General features: G+C 40.9%; 1 protein-coding gene across 1 annotated transcript; it reads right to left on the bottom strand.

Moving 5' to 3' along the window:
* Nucleotides 1–7,151: 7,151 nt before the first annotated feature.
* GPR119 (G protein-coupled receptor 119) lies at nucleotides 7,152–12,019 on the bottom strand. The gene is made up of 2 exons (XM_083486168.1): nucleotides 10,325–12,019; nucleotides 7,152–7,572 (listed from the first exon to the last, which is right to left on the bottom strand). Exon 1 carries the CDS (start codon nucleotides 11,315–11,317, stop codon nucleotides 10,328–10,330), a length of 990 nt encoding a protein of 329 aa, XP_083342294.1. The 5' UTR covers nucleotides 11,318–12,019; the 3' UTR covers nucleotides 7,152–7,572; nucleotides 10,325–10,327.
* Nucleotides 12,020–12,233: the final 214 nt, after the last annotated feature.

The following is a 12,233-nucleotide window of genomic DNA, read 5'->3' as shown; positions in this document are numbered from 1 at the left end:
AAAAGCACGTTCCACATCATCAAATGTGATTCTTCACTTAATACAAAACATCTGAAATGGTATTTCTCGTAATTTCAAATTAATAGACCGATACCTAGTGCAAACTGAATACACTTTTTTCTCCTCCATCACAACTTTGATGACAAAGCTGTGGAGATAAAATTCATATCTATATCAATGGTTCAGTTCCTTCAGCCCCTCTGTTTCCCAACTCCATTGTTGTTCCATAATGTACAAAAATGATCTTAGAATCATAGAGTTGGAATAGACCACAAGGGCCATCGAGTCCAACCCTCTGCCAAGCAGGAAGAGCACTCCTGACATATGGTTGTCTTTTTTAAATAAATAAATAAATAAATATTACTTTTCCAACAGTTTAAACAATACAAAAAAGAACAATACAATACAATTCAAAAACACTACAAAACACTAACACATTAAACTAGCAAAACAAAACAAAAACAAATCAATCAACATCAAACAATTTCAATATCTTATCTTTCATTCACTTATTTCAACGACCTCCTCACACCTCCCTTTTTGTGTTCCACTTCTGTTAATTGTTTCAGCAATTCCTTTCCATCTTCCTCTGTTTTCTATCCTATAATTATCTTAACACATTCTAACCTTATTTTTTCCTTTAATACTCTATTAATCTATTTATACTTAGTTCCTTATAACATTTCTACTAAAGCCATATAACTCCATTCCAACATTTTTCTAACATTCATTAATTTTACAGTATTTCTGTAAATAGTCTTTAAACTTTTTCCAGTCTTCTTCCACCGACTCTTCTCCCTGGTCTCGGATTCTGCCAGTCATTTCCGCCAATTCCATGTAGTCCATCAACTTCATCTGCCATTCTTCCCGGGTGGGTAAATCTTGTGTCTTCCAATACTTCGCAATAAGTATTCTTGCTGTTGTTGTTGCATACATAAAAAAAGTTCTATCCTTCTTTAGCACCATTTGGCCGACCATGCCCAGGAGAAAGGCCTCTGGTTTCTTCAGAAAGGTATATTTGAATATCTTTTTCATTTCGTTATAAATCATCTCCCAGAATGTCTTAATCCTTGGGCATGTCCACCAAAGGTGAAAGAATGTACCTTCAGTCTCATTACATTTCCAACATTTATTGTCGGGCAAATGGTAAATTTTTTCAAGCTTGACTGGTGTCATATACCACCTATAAATCATTTTCATTAAATTTTCTCTTAGGGAATTACATGCCGTGAATTTCATGCCTGTGGTACATAACTGTTCCCAGTCAGCCATCATTATGTTATGTCCAACATCTTGTGCCCATTTTGACATATGGTTGTCAAGCCTCTGCTTAAAGACCTCCAAAGAAGGAGACTCCACCACACTCCTTGGCAGCAAATTCCACTGTCGAACAGCTCTTACTGTCAGGAAGTTCTTCCTAATGTTTAGGTGGAATCTTCTTTCTTGTAATTTGGATCCATTGCTCCATGTCCGCTTCTCTGGAGCAGCAGAAAACATCCTTTCTCCCTCCTCTATATGACATCCTTTTATATATTTGAACATGGCTATCATATCGCCCCTTAACCTCCTCTTCTCCAGGCTAAACATGCCCAGCTCCCTTAGCCGTTCCTCATAAGGCATCGTTTCCAGGCCTTTGACCATTTTGGTTGCCCTCCTCGGGACACGTTCCAGTTTGTCAGTGTCCTTCTTGAACTGTGGTGCCCAGAACTGGACACAGTACTCCAGGTGAGGTCTAACCAGAGCAGAATACAGTGGCACTATTACTTCCCTTGATCTAGATGCTATACTACTATTGATGCAGCCCAGAATTGCATTGGCTTTTTTAGCTGCCGCGTCACACTGTTGGCTTATGTCAAGTGTGTGGTCAACCAAGACTCCTAGATCCTTTTCACATGTACTGCTCTCAAGCCAGGTGTCACCCATCTTGTATTTATGCCTCTCATTTTTTTGCCCAAGTGCAATACTTTACATTTCTCCCTGTTAAAGTTCATCTTGTTTGTTTTGGCCCTGTTCTCTAATCTGTCAAGGTCGTTTTGAAGTGTGATCCTGTCCTCTGGGGTGTTAGCCACCCCTCCCAGGGGTGTCTCCTAAAACATCAGTACATGGTCCCACTTTCCCTAGATGAAGTCAGGGTGCAATTGTAGCATTCACTGACAGTGGTTGGTGTATGGTGTCACAGCTAACCATTTGCCTTTTAACTTCTTGTGAAAACCTATAAGACATTGTATCATGCATATAAAACCAGCTGCATTTTCAATACAGTGGTACCTCTGATTACATACGCTTCAGGTTACATACGCTTCAGGTTACAGACTCCGCTAACCCAGAAATAGTGCTTCAGGTTAAGAACTTTGCTTCACGGTGAGAACAGAAATCGTGCTCTGGCGGTGCGGCAGCAGCAGGAGGCCCCATTAGCTAAAGTGGTCTTCAGGTTAAGAACAGTTTCAGGTTAAGAACGGACCTCCGGAACGAATTAAGTACTTAAGCCGAGGTACCACAGTAATACATTTTTGTGCCATTTGCATACTATGTTTCACATAAAACTTTTCTTGGATTTGCTCAGCGTAGAAGTAAGTTTGCTGGTCACTCGGGTTGTGATTTTTTCATTCCTCATAATACTGACACAATGACTTTCTAGTATCCAAAGGTTTCTTAATAGTCTGTACTGATGAGACATTCAATACCTCTGGGTGTCTTTTCAAATAAAACGAAGAAGCCCAAAATGCTTGTGATCCATGTCATTCATCTATCTTCTAAGGGTGATACTCTTCCCCAGTGGCAGTACAAAGTGGGCAGCCACAAATTCACCAAATAGTAATTGTGCGGAGTAGCTCAAATTGTCCCCACTCTGAATTGGAGAGACAGTTGAGCAGGAGTCCTGAGGATGACTCCTAGTTCTGTCCTGAGGCATCTCTTCTCTTCCTACCAGTGCAAGACATCCACTCAGTACTGCAATAAGAAAGCAGCAAAGTATAGTTAGCTCTCACACATTGCAGTGCACATGTGGAGAACCTCCAGGTGTTGTTGGCCTCCCAACTGGCTGTGCTAGCTGGGACTGATGAGAGTTGGTGTCTGACAACATCTGGAGGGCCCTAGCTTCTCCATCCCTGTTTTACTGCAAATGCAGGCTATGTTGGACATTTGCTTTTTGTAAAGTAAAAAGAATCTGAACAGATTGGGGGGTGGGTAATAGTAGCTCCGTATTAGGTAATATAATCTGTGCCTTTTATCAAGTTCCAGCTTCATTTTTTTTTATAATAATATTTATTAGTTTTCCAACAAATTGAACACAACATTACAAAAAGCTACAAAAGAAAAAACATACAATACAATACAAAAAACATACAATACAATACAAAAAAACAAACTGCAAAACACTAACATACAGCTAACAAAACACAACAAAAACCATTTAAAACACAGTCCAATTTCAATATCTTATCTTTCTTTCACTAATTTCCACGACCACCTCACACCTCCCTTTTTGTATTCCACTTCTATTGATTGTTTCAGCAATTCCTTTCCATCTTCCTCTGTTTTCTATCCTGTAATTGTCTTAACACATTCTAACCTTATTTTTCCCTTTAATACTCTAACAATCTATTTATACTTAATTCCTTATAACATTTCTACTAAAGCCATATAACTTCATTCGAACATCTTTCTAACATTCTTTAATTTTACAGTATTTCTGTAAATAGTCTTTAAACTTTTTCCAGTCTTCTCCCTGGTCTCGGATTCTGCCAGTTATCAAGTTCCAGCTTCAGCAGCTGGCATCTGCATTTAAAAAGGTCTCAGGTAGCAGAGCTCTTCCTAAGACCTTGGAGAGTAACTTCATAGACTACTAGTGGACCAACAGTCTTAGGGCAAGGGAAGGAAAATGATCATCCCAAGGGCCATATTCCCTTCTGGCAACCTTTTGGGGGCCACATGGCAGTGGTGAGTGGGGCCAGAGGCAAAAGTGAACAAAGTAACACATATAAAATGTACCTTTGTACAAATGCAGTAGGATAGTTTATACACAGACACCTATATTCTCCATTCAGAAAAGCAATAGGTCTTACCTGAGTTCCAACCAGGCAAAAACACTCTGGATGTGAAGCAGAGACAGTGGGCAGATAGCTTGAGATGGGGTGATGTTGCTTGGGGAGATAGGCATGGAGCATGATATTCAGCCCCCAGGTCTTTTTTACCCAACCCCTGACTAAGGGTGAAGGGCTATACTTCAGCATTGGAGCATCTGCTTTGCATGAAGGTCTTGGGTTCAATCTCTGGCATATCTAGATAAGGCTGGGAGATACTCCTGTCTGAAATCCTCCTGCCAGTCAGTATAGACCATTGGTAGATTGGGACCTACTACAGTGTTGTGGTCTGATCTAAGGTGGGTCACAACAGCAGTGCTACCGCATTCAAATATATGGTGGTAAATTAATAAATGGGTCCTCAGATACATGTTTGGATTAAAGATGAGTCCTGTGTCTAAAAGGGTTGAAGGTTACTGCTGTGGACAAAATTAATCCAATGGTTTTACTAATATGCTCCTATGTTCTGTGTCTAATTTTTATACAGCACAGTTCCTTCTTTCCAACTGTACATTGCAATCCATTTTCACCTTTGAGCTGAATAAGAAAGCGGAGTTCCTTTCTGCTCTGACACCAAGGGCTGCTTTTTACACCAGCTTGGAAGCTTTTAAGCACTCCTTCAGTTCTCCTCTTGGCTATTAAAAGAATTAAGGGATGCAGTTCCAAGTCAAAATCGTTTAATTCTATGGAGCAAACTGCACAATGTCCTGGAGATCAATAACATAGCCACTCTCAATAAGCCAGTGCCATGGAACTGGAAGAGGAACAGCGATATAGCGGTTCAGTTGACCTTTCTTTACATAGTCTGTGGTGTTTTATTTGTTGGATTGGATCTAGACTTATTTATACTTGGGGCGGATTCAAATCAGTGGAAATAGGGTTACTTCTATCCTTGTTGTTGTTATAGGCTGACAGTGTTTTTGCATGAATGCTCTCAAACACAAGTCTTGCTTACTACATTTCTAAGACACCTAAAGGCAAGTCTTAGATCACCACACTGTGCCTTCATCATGTGTTTGTGCCTCAGAAAAGCACTTTAGTTGCCCTTCTTTAATGCTGACACAGAGGGTTGTGGCTCTTGCCTCAGCTGCAGCAGGGATGACTATCCTGAGATTTGGAGGGAATGCTGAAATCTTGCCTAAAAGTCTGCAAAGTAGCTTGTGCCTTCTGGCATTCTGCCCCAAGAGCAGCTGATGGGGTCATCATGATTCGTTTATGATTGCAGAGGAAGCGATACACAACACCCAGAAACTTGATCCTTTGTCCTGGGTACTGAGGCCGGACTGTTCCCTCCTCAGTCCCATAGTCTCATGGCATCTGGCAGATATGATAAGGCCTGTAAATAGCTTTATCCCCCATATGAAACATGCTACCAATGGTTCCTAACCAAGAAGGCTATGTTCTATCTCCACTGCCAGAGGCAGTGTTCCTCTGAATACCAGCTGCGTTGCTGGGAATTACAAGTGGGGTGAGTGTTGTTGTGGCTCAGGTCTTGCCTCTCATAGGCATCTGGTTGGCCACTGCAAAAACAGGTTTTGGACGGGATGGTACTCTGGCCTGATCCAGTACAGTTGTTCTTCTGGTAATGGAGAATCATAGAATTTTAGAGTTGGAAGGGATCCCGAGAGTCATCTAGTCTAACCCCCTGCAATGCAAGAATCTCAAATGAAACATCCACAACAGATGGCCATCCAACCTCTGCTTAGAAACCTCCAAGGAAGGAGGGACCACCACCTCCCAAGGGAGACTGTTCCACTGTCTAAGCAGCTCTTACTGTCAGAAAGTTCTTCCTGGTGTTGAGTCAGAATCTCCTTTCTTCTAACTTGAAGCCATTGATTTGACTACTACCCTCCAGAGCAGGAGAAAACAAGCTTGCTCCATCTTCCACGTGACAGCCCTTGGGATGTTTGATACAGATATATTCCAATGGCATATGTTCACAGTCTCATAGGAATCTGCCTTAAACATAGTCAGACCACTGTCCATCTAGGTCAGTGTTGGCTACACTGAGTGGCAGAAGCTCTCCAGAGTTTCAGTCAGAGAACATTTCCAACCCAACCTGGAAGTGTCAGAAATTGAACCTTGGGACTTTCTGCATGCAAAGTAGATGCTATCCTACTCAACAATGGCCCTTAGGGTGTTTGTCACCTGCATCCCAAGATGCCTGGAACAGCAAATTCCCAGTACCGTCTGTTATCCCCTATCTATAAGCACATTTTCCCAGACACTGCCCCTGCAAGCAACAGCAGAGTGGAAATACAGTGTTGTTTGGAAGCACTGAAGCATAAGGCTTTCTATTTCATACCCAGCCTGTTTATAACGGAGGGAGGAAGTCTGAAATAAATCAACCACTTTGCTTTGACGCAAGTGGCAATTGGGGGAGATAAGATACATTAGTGAAGGCTGTCCACCCCTCCTAACATGACCACACATCCTGAATGACACGTAGGACAAAGTGCAGGATAGCTGAGAAAGGTGCTAAAGATGCACATCCTGGGCAAGAGGAGGTCTCTTGTTTTCTTTGTTTGCTTCTTTGTTTGCCTTTGTAACCTGCCTTTGGCTGCTGGCAGAAGGTCACCAAAAATTGACACAAACACATAATACATTTAAAGCACATGGCTCCCCGCCCCTCCAAATATTGGGAGCTATTTTGTTAAGGGTGCTGAGGATTGTATTTCTGTGGGGGGCAAACTACAGCTCTCAGGTTTCTTAAGGGGAAGCCACGATTGTGAAAGTACTGTACTATAAATGTGCTATAAATGTGTGGGTGTGACCTTAGATCAGTGTTTCCCACACTTGGGTCTCCAGCTGTTTTGGGGTGACAAATCCTTTCATCCCTAGCTAGCAGGACCAGTGGTCCGGGATGATGGGAACTGAAGTTCAAAAACAGCTAGAGACCCAAGTATCTATGGGCTGAGGACAGGCGATTTGAAATTAAAGGCTAGTACTGGCATCACTTTTTTTGTAAATATATTTTTTATTAATTTTCACAGATAGTAAACAATAAAAGAAGGATACAAAAATCAAACCACAATCTAATATTTGAACTTCTAATAAGTAATCCTGCTATTTTGCAAGTCTTCTTTTGAGGTTATTTAAACTTCAAGGCTTCCTCCCACCCCCTTCTACTGGTTCTTTGCATCTTACATCATTCTCTGCATTTTGTTATCATTTTTATCCAATTGTTACTCCTTATCATTTTCTAGTTCCTTACTGCTTACAAGTGCTTAATCGAACCCTGTCAATGTACCAACTTGTTTACAATATTTCTGCAAATACACAATACTTTCCCCCCATTCTTTTTTAAACTAATTGTCAGAGTCTCTGAGTTTTGCTGTCAGCTTTGCCATTTCTGCATATTCCATAAGTTTTATTTGTCATTCTTCTATTGTTGGCAACTGTTCTTCTTTCCATCTTTGGGCTAACAGGATCCGGGCTGCTGTTGTGGCGTACGTAAATACTTTCTTCTGTTCTTTGGGAATTTCTGTTCCTGTTACTCCTAATAAAAAAGCTTCTGTTTTTCTTTTTTAAATTAGCTTAAATATACTCTTCAATTCATTATATATCATTTCCCAGCGGCTTTTAATAAACTTACATTCCCATCACATACGACAGGATGTACCCTCTTTTTTTCTGCATTTCCAACACTTATTAGAACTTGTTTTATACAGCTTAGCAAGTTTTACCGGTGTTATATACCACCGATACATCCTTTTCGTATAATTCTCTTTAACTCTGCTACATCCAGTAAATTTGAGATCCACCTTCCAGTTTTCCCCAGTCATTCATTTGTACATTATGTCCCAGATCCTTTGTCCACTTTATCATTACGCACTTAACCTCTTCATCTTTAGTTTCCCATTCCAACAACAAATTAAACATTTTTGACAGTAATTTTATATTATCCTCCACTGTTTCTCTTTGAAATCTTGATATGGTGCAACTAAATCCTTTCTTTTTATCATTTTTAAAAGTTTCATTTAGTTGAAAGTATTGTAACCAATCTGTTACTTTCTCCCAGATTTCCTCAAAATCTTTCAACTTTAATTGATTATCCACTTCTATCAACAGCTCTCTGTACATTGGCCATTTAGTCCTCATGTTAACCTTTTTTTACTGATATTACTTCTATGGGTGAGATCCACCATGGTGTCTTTTGTTCTAATAAATCCTTATATCTCTGCCCTTTGGCTTTATTATACCATAAATACGCATGCCAACCAAATCTATCGTCATGTCCTTCCAAATCTAAAAGATCTGTGTTTTCTAATTTAATCCAGTCCCGAATCCAACAGATATAGGATGATTCATAATATATCTTTAAATCTGGTAGGGAGAAATCTCCGCTATCTTTAAGATCTGTAAGAAGTTTATATTTTATTCTCAGTCTCTTCCCTTTCCAGATAAATCTCCTAATATCTTTCTGCCATTTTTTGAAGCATCTCATATTGCTTATCACCAGGACCGACTGAAACAGAAATAACATTTTTGGCAATAAGTTCATTTTAATCACCGATATTCTTCCCAAAAGTGACAAATTCATCCGTCCCCCAATCTCTAAATTATTTTTTATTTCTTTCCATACCTTTTCATAGTTGTCTTTAAATACATTAATATTGTTAGCTGTTGACCATATTCCCAGATATTTAACCTTTTTGTAAATTTCTATTTCTAAGTCCTGTTGAATCTCTCTTTTATCTTTTCCTGATACATTTTTCACTATCAACTTAGTTTTATTTTTGTTCAACTTAAAGCCAGTCACCTGTCCAAATTCATGAATTTTCTTTAGGACTTTCAGAAGAGAATTTTTTGGATCCTCCACTGTTATTACAATATCCTCAGCATACGCCTTCAGTTTATATGCTTTATTTCCAACTGTTATACCTCTGATAGTTTAATCTGCCCTAGTATTTCTCACAAGGACCTCTAATGTCAAACAAACAAACAAACATACAAACGTGACAAGGGACAGCCTTGTCTTGTCCCTTTCTGTATCTTACATTTCTCTGTTATCACATTGTTTACAATTAATCTGGCATTTTGTTCTGAATATATTGCTTCTATTCCTTTCCTAAATTTCTCTCCAAAATTCATTTCCTCAAGTTCTTTTTCCTCATCAATAAACCTCAATGCTGCTTGCTTTTCATTTTTTACTTCCAGGTATTCTATTACATCAATAATATTCCTAATATTGTCCTTCATCTGTCGACCTGGAAGGAATCCTGCCTGGTCCTGGTGTACTATTTCTAATAGTATTGCTTTAATTCTGTTTACCGTTATATTTGCAAACAGTTTATAATCATTGTTCAATAATGAAATTGGTCTATAATGTGTAACCAGTGTCAAGTCTGTCTCTTGTTTAGGCACTAAAGTTATGCAGGCCTCTTTCCACATTTCTGGTCCCTTCCCCTTTTCCAGAATTCCATTCATTACATTCAGTAATGGGTTAATTACCAGCTTCTGTAACTTCTTATAATATTTGGCCTAAGGATGTCCAGTCCTGGTGATTTCCCTATTTTAGCATTATTAATTGCTTCAGAGACCTCAGAGAAATTTACTGGTGCATTTAATGTAATTAATTTTCCTGTTTGAATTTTTGGTAATTTACTTTGTCTTATATAACTTTCAATTTCTTCTCTTTTCTCTTGTCCGATCCAATATAGGTCTGTAATCAATTGTCTTTTCTTTAATCTTTAATTTATTAACAGTGTTTTTAATGCCATCTTTGCTTAATTGCCATGCCAATAGCTTTCCTGGCTTATTGGCATATTCAAAAAATATCAGTGTGTGCTTGCTTCTGCACTTTGCACTGCCTGCTCAACCTGTACATCTTCCAAAGCAACAGATTCCACAGAGACACTATAAATTGATTCTTACGCTCTCATCTCCAAAGTTAACTTGCCCAGTAAAAGTTGTCCTGGAGGCGGGGAGTGTGAAATTACATTTTTGCTAGCAGTCTCACACAATGCAAGAGTTTCTCCCAGAGAGAGCTGTAGCTACATGGGAGCTAGCTGGGATTTTTGCCCTGGGTGAAGCCTCCAGAGGGGCTCCATTGAGGCTGCCAGCCTGTGTGTGTGTGTGTGTGTGTGTGTGCGCAAATATGCATGGGTGTGTGTCCCAAACTGGGTCTTTGACCCAGGTGAATAAAGCCTAGTTTTGCCCCTGCTTCTCCAGGTGAAAGGCACCATGTGTGTCAAAGAACACACCCAAGAAACAACACTCCCCACAGGACCTTTTCTTACCAATCACTCCTCAAGCTGAGCTAGCGAGATGGCAGGCACTGAAGCCACAACCCTGCTGGGAATAGGAGGACGGCTGTCAGCACGAAACAAGGGAAAGACCCTGCTTCGCATGCACAAGCACATTTGATAGATTTGAAGGCGCACTTCCTTCTGCCAATAGGCATAGACCAAGGGGTTGGCCAAAGAGTTGCACAAGCCCATCACCCAGAGGTACTTCTCTAGGAGGCGCTGCAGGGAACAGTGCTGACATGCAACCTGCACGATGCTCCCGACAAAGAAGGGTGACCAGGAGAGCACGAAACACCCCACCAGGATGGTGATGGTGCGCAAAGCCTTTGTGTCGCTGGAGGGCTGAGGGACTCGGCAGGCTGCCTCCAGTCCAATGTGTTCCCGTTCTCGAATCTGCTGGGCGTGGAGGGAGGCGATCTTCAGCAGGTGGCAGTGGAAGTAGATGAAAACAAAGAAAGCTGGGAAGAAAGCCACGCAGAGGAAAGTGAGCATGTAGGTGGGCTGGAAGACTCTGAAGAAGGTGCAGAGCCCTGTGTAGCCGTCCGCCTGGAAGCTGTGAGCCATCACAGGGAGGAAGCCAACCAAGCAGGCTAAGAGCCAGAGCCCTGTGATGCAAGCCCCAACAACTGGGCTCTGCATGATTTTAAAGTATTGGAAAGGGTGCTTAACAGCCAAGTACCTGTCAAAGGTGATCAGAATAACAGTGAAGATGGAGGCAGCTGAGGGGCAGGTGATGCAGGCCATTCTCAGGAGGCAGTGCTTTCGGGGCGTCTGGTACTCAGAGCCGGACAGCTCCTCTGTGATCAGACTTGTGATGGTAAATCCAACCAAGAAGTCAGCAACAGCCAGATTTAAAACAAAGCACAGCCCAAGGCAGCCCCCTTTTGAGATCAGCCGTACCAGTGCGACAACCACCAGAGCATTCATCACTAGGATGAGGGAGGCCAGGATCGCAAGTAATACCCCAAACCCAACATTTCCCATGGCAGTTTTTTTTTCTTTACCAGAAGAAAGGATTTCTGCTGTCAGTACAAGCAACCCGAGCTGCTTCTTAGGGAAACCACCTTGCTTGCGGAACTCATTTGGAAAAAAATTCAAAACCAGGATATGATGCGTTGAATGAGTGTCTTGCTGTTTCCCGAGAGCCTAGCGCCTTCTGCCACCTTCAGCTCACTAGCCTTGCAAAGTTCATACTGGCAATACCTGTCCAGGTGCTAGGTCTAGTCCCTCCCCCAGTTTCCAGACAACCTGAGAGAGGAGAGGGGAAATGCTTCCTGCAACTTTGCTGTACAAGCAAAGGCCACATTCTCTATTTACCTCTGATAGTGTGTCTCTAGGTTCCACAGTACTCTAAAAATGGCATGCCTTTGTGATGAAGCCATCAGTTTGTGTTTGTACTGTATTGTATTCCTTACATTCCTAAGTTTTCTTGACAGAAAACTCTTTTTCTACTTGTACATTTCCTTGACTAGCCATGCATGGTAAGCTAATCATGGCAATATCATACCACTTTAAACAGTTGTGACTTTTATTTTTTCCATTTCTGAAAATACTTGTAACAACCACTTTGTACCCCACACTTATAAACATTTCATGTACAGACAACGTAAATGATACAGTCAAACATTAAGCAGGTTTGTATAACGCTTGATTTGTATTAGTTAAGAGTCTTCTCATTTCTATTTGGTGGTGAGACAACTAAAATGTTGCAAAATATGAGAAGGAAGCCATTAACCTTAGAGTAAAAGTCCCCTGTGAATTTTGATGAGGACATTAGAATTTTACAGCAACTGTCAGGTGGGGGGGCAATGAAGATATTCCCCATTGACTTTCTTTAATAATATTCCACTTGGGACATCTTATAGGACCCACTAACCCCTTGCAGAAACCAAAAGAATTC

Source organism: Podarcis liolepis (assembly GCF_965112155.1).
Source record: "Podarcis liolepis genome assembly, chromosome: Z".
NCBI lineage: Eukaryota > Metazoa > Chordata > Lepidosauria > Squamata > Lacertidae > Podarcis > Podarcis liolepis.
This window is presented reverse-complemented; position numbering and strand designations above follow the sequence as displayed.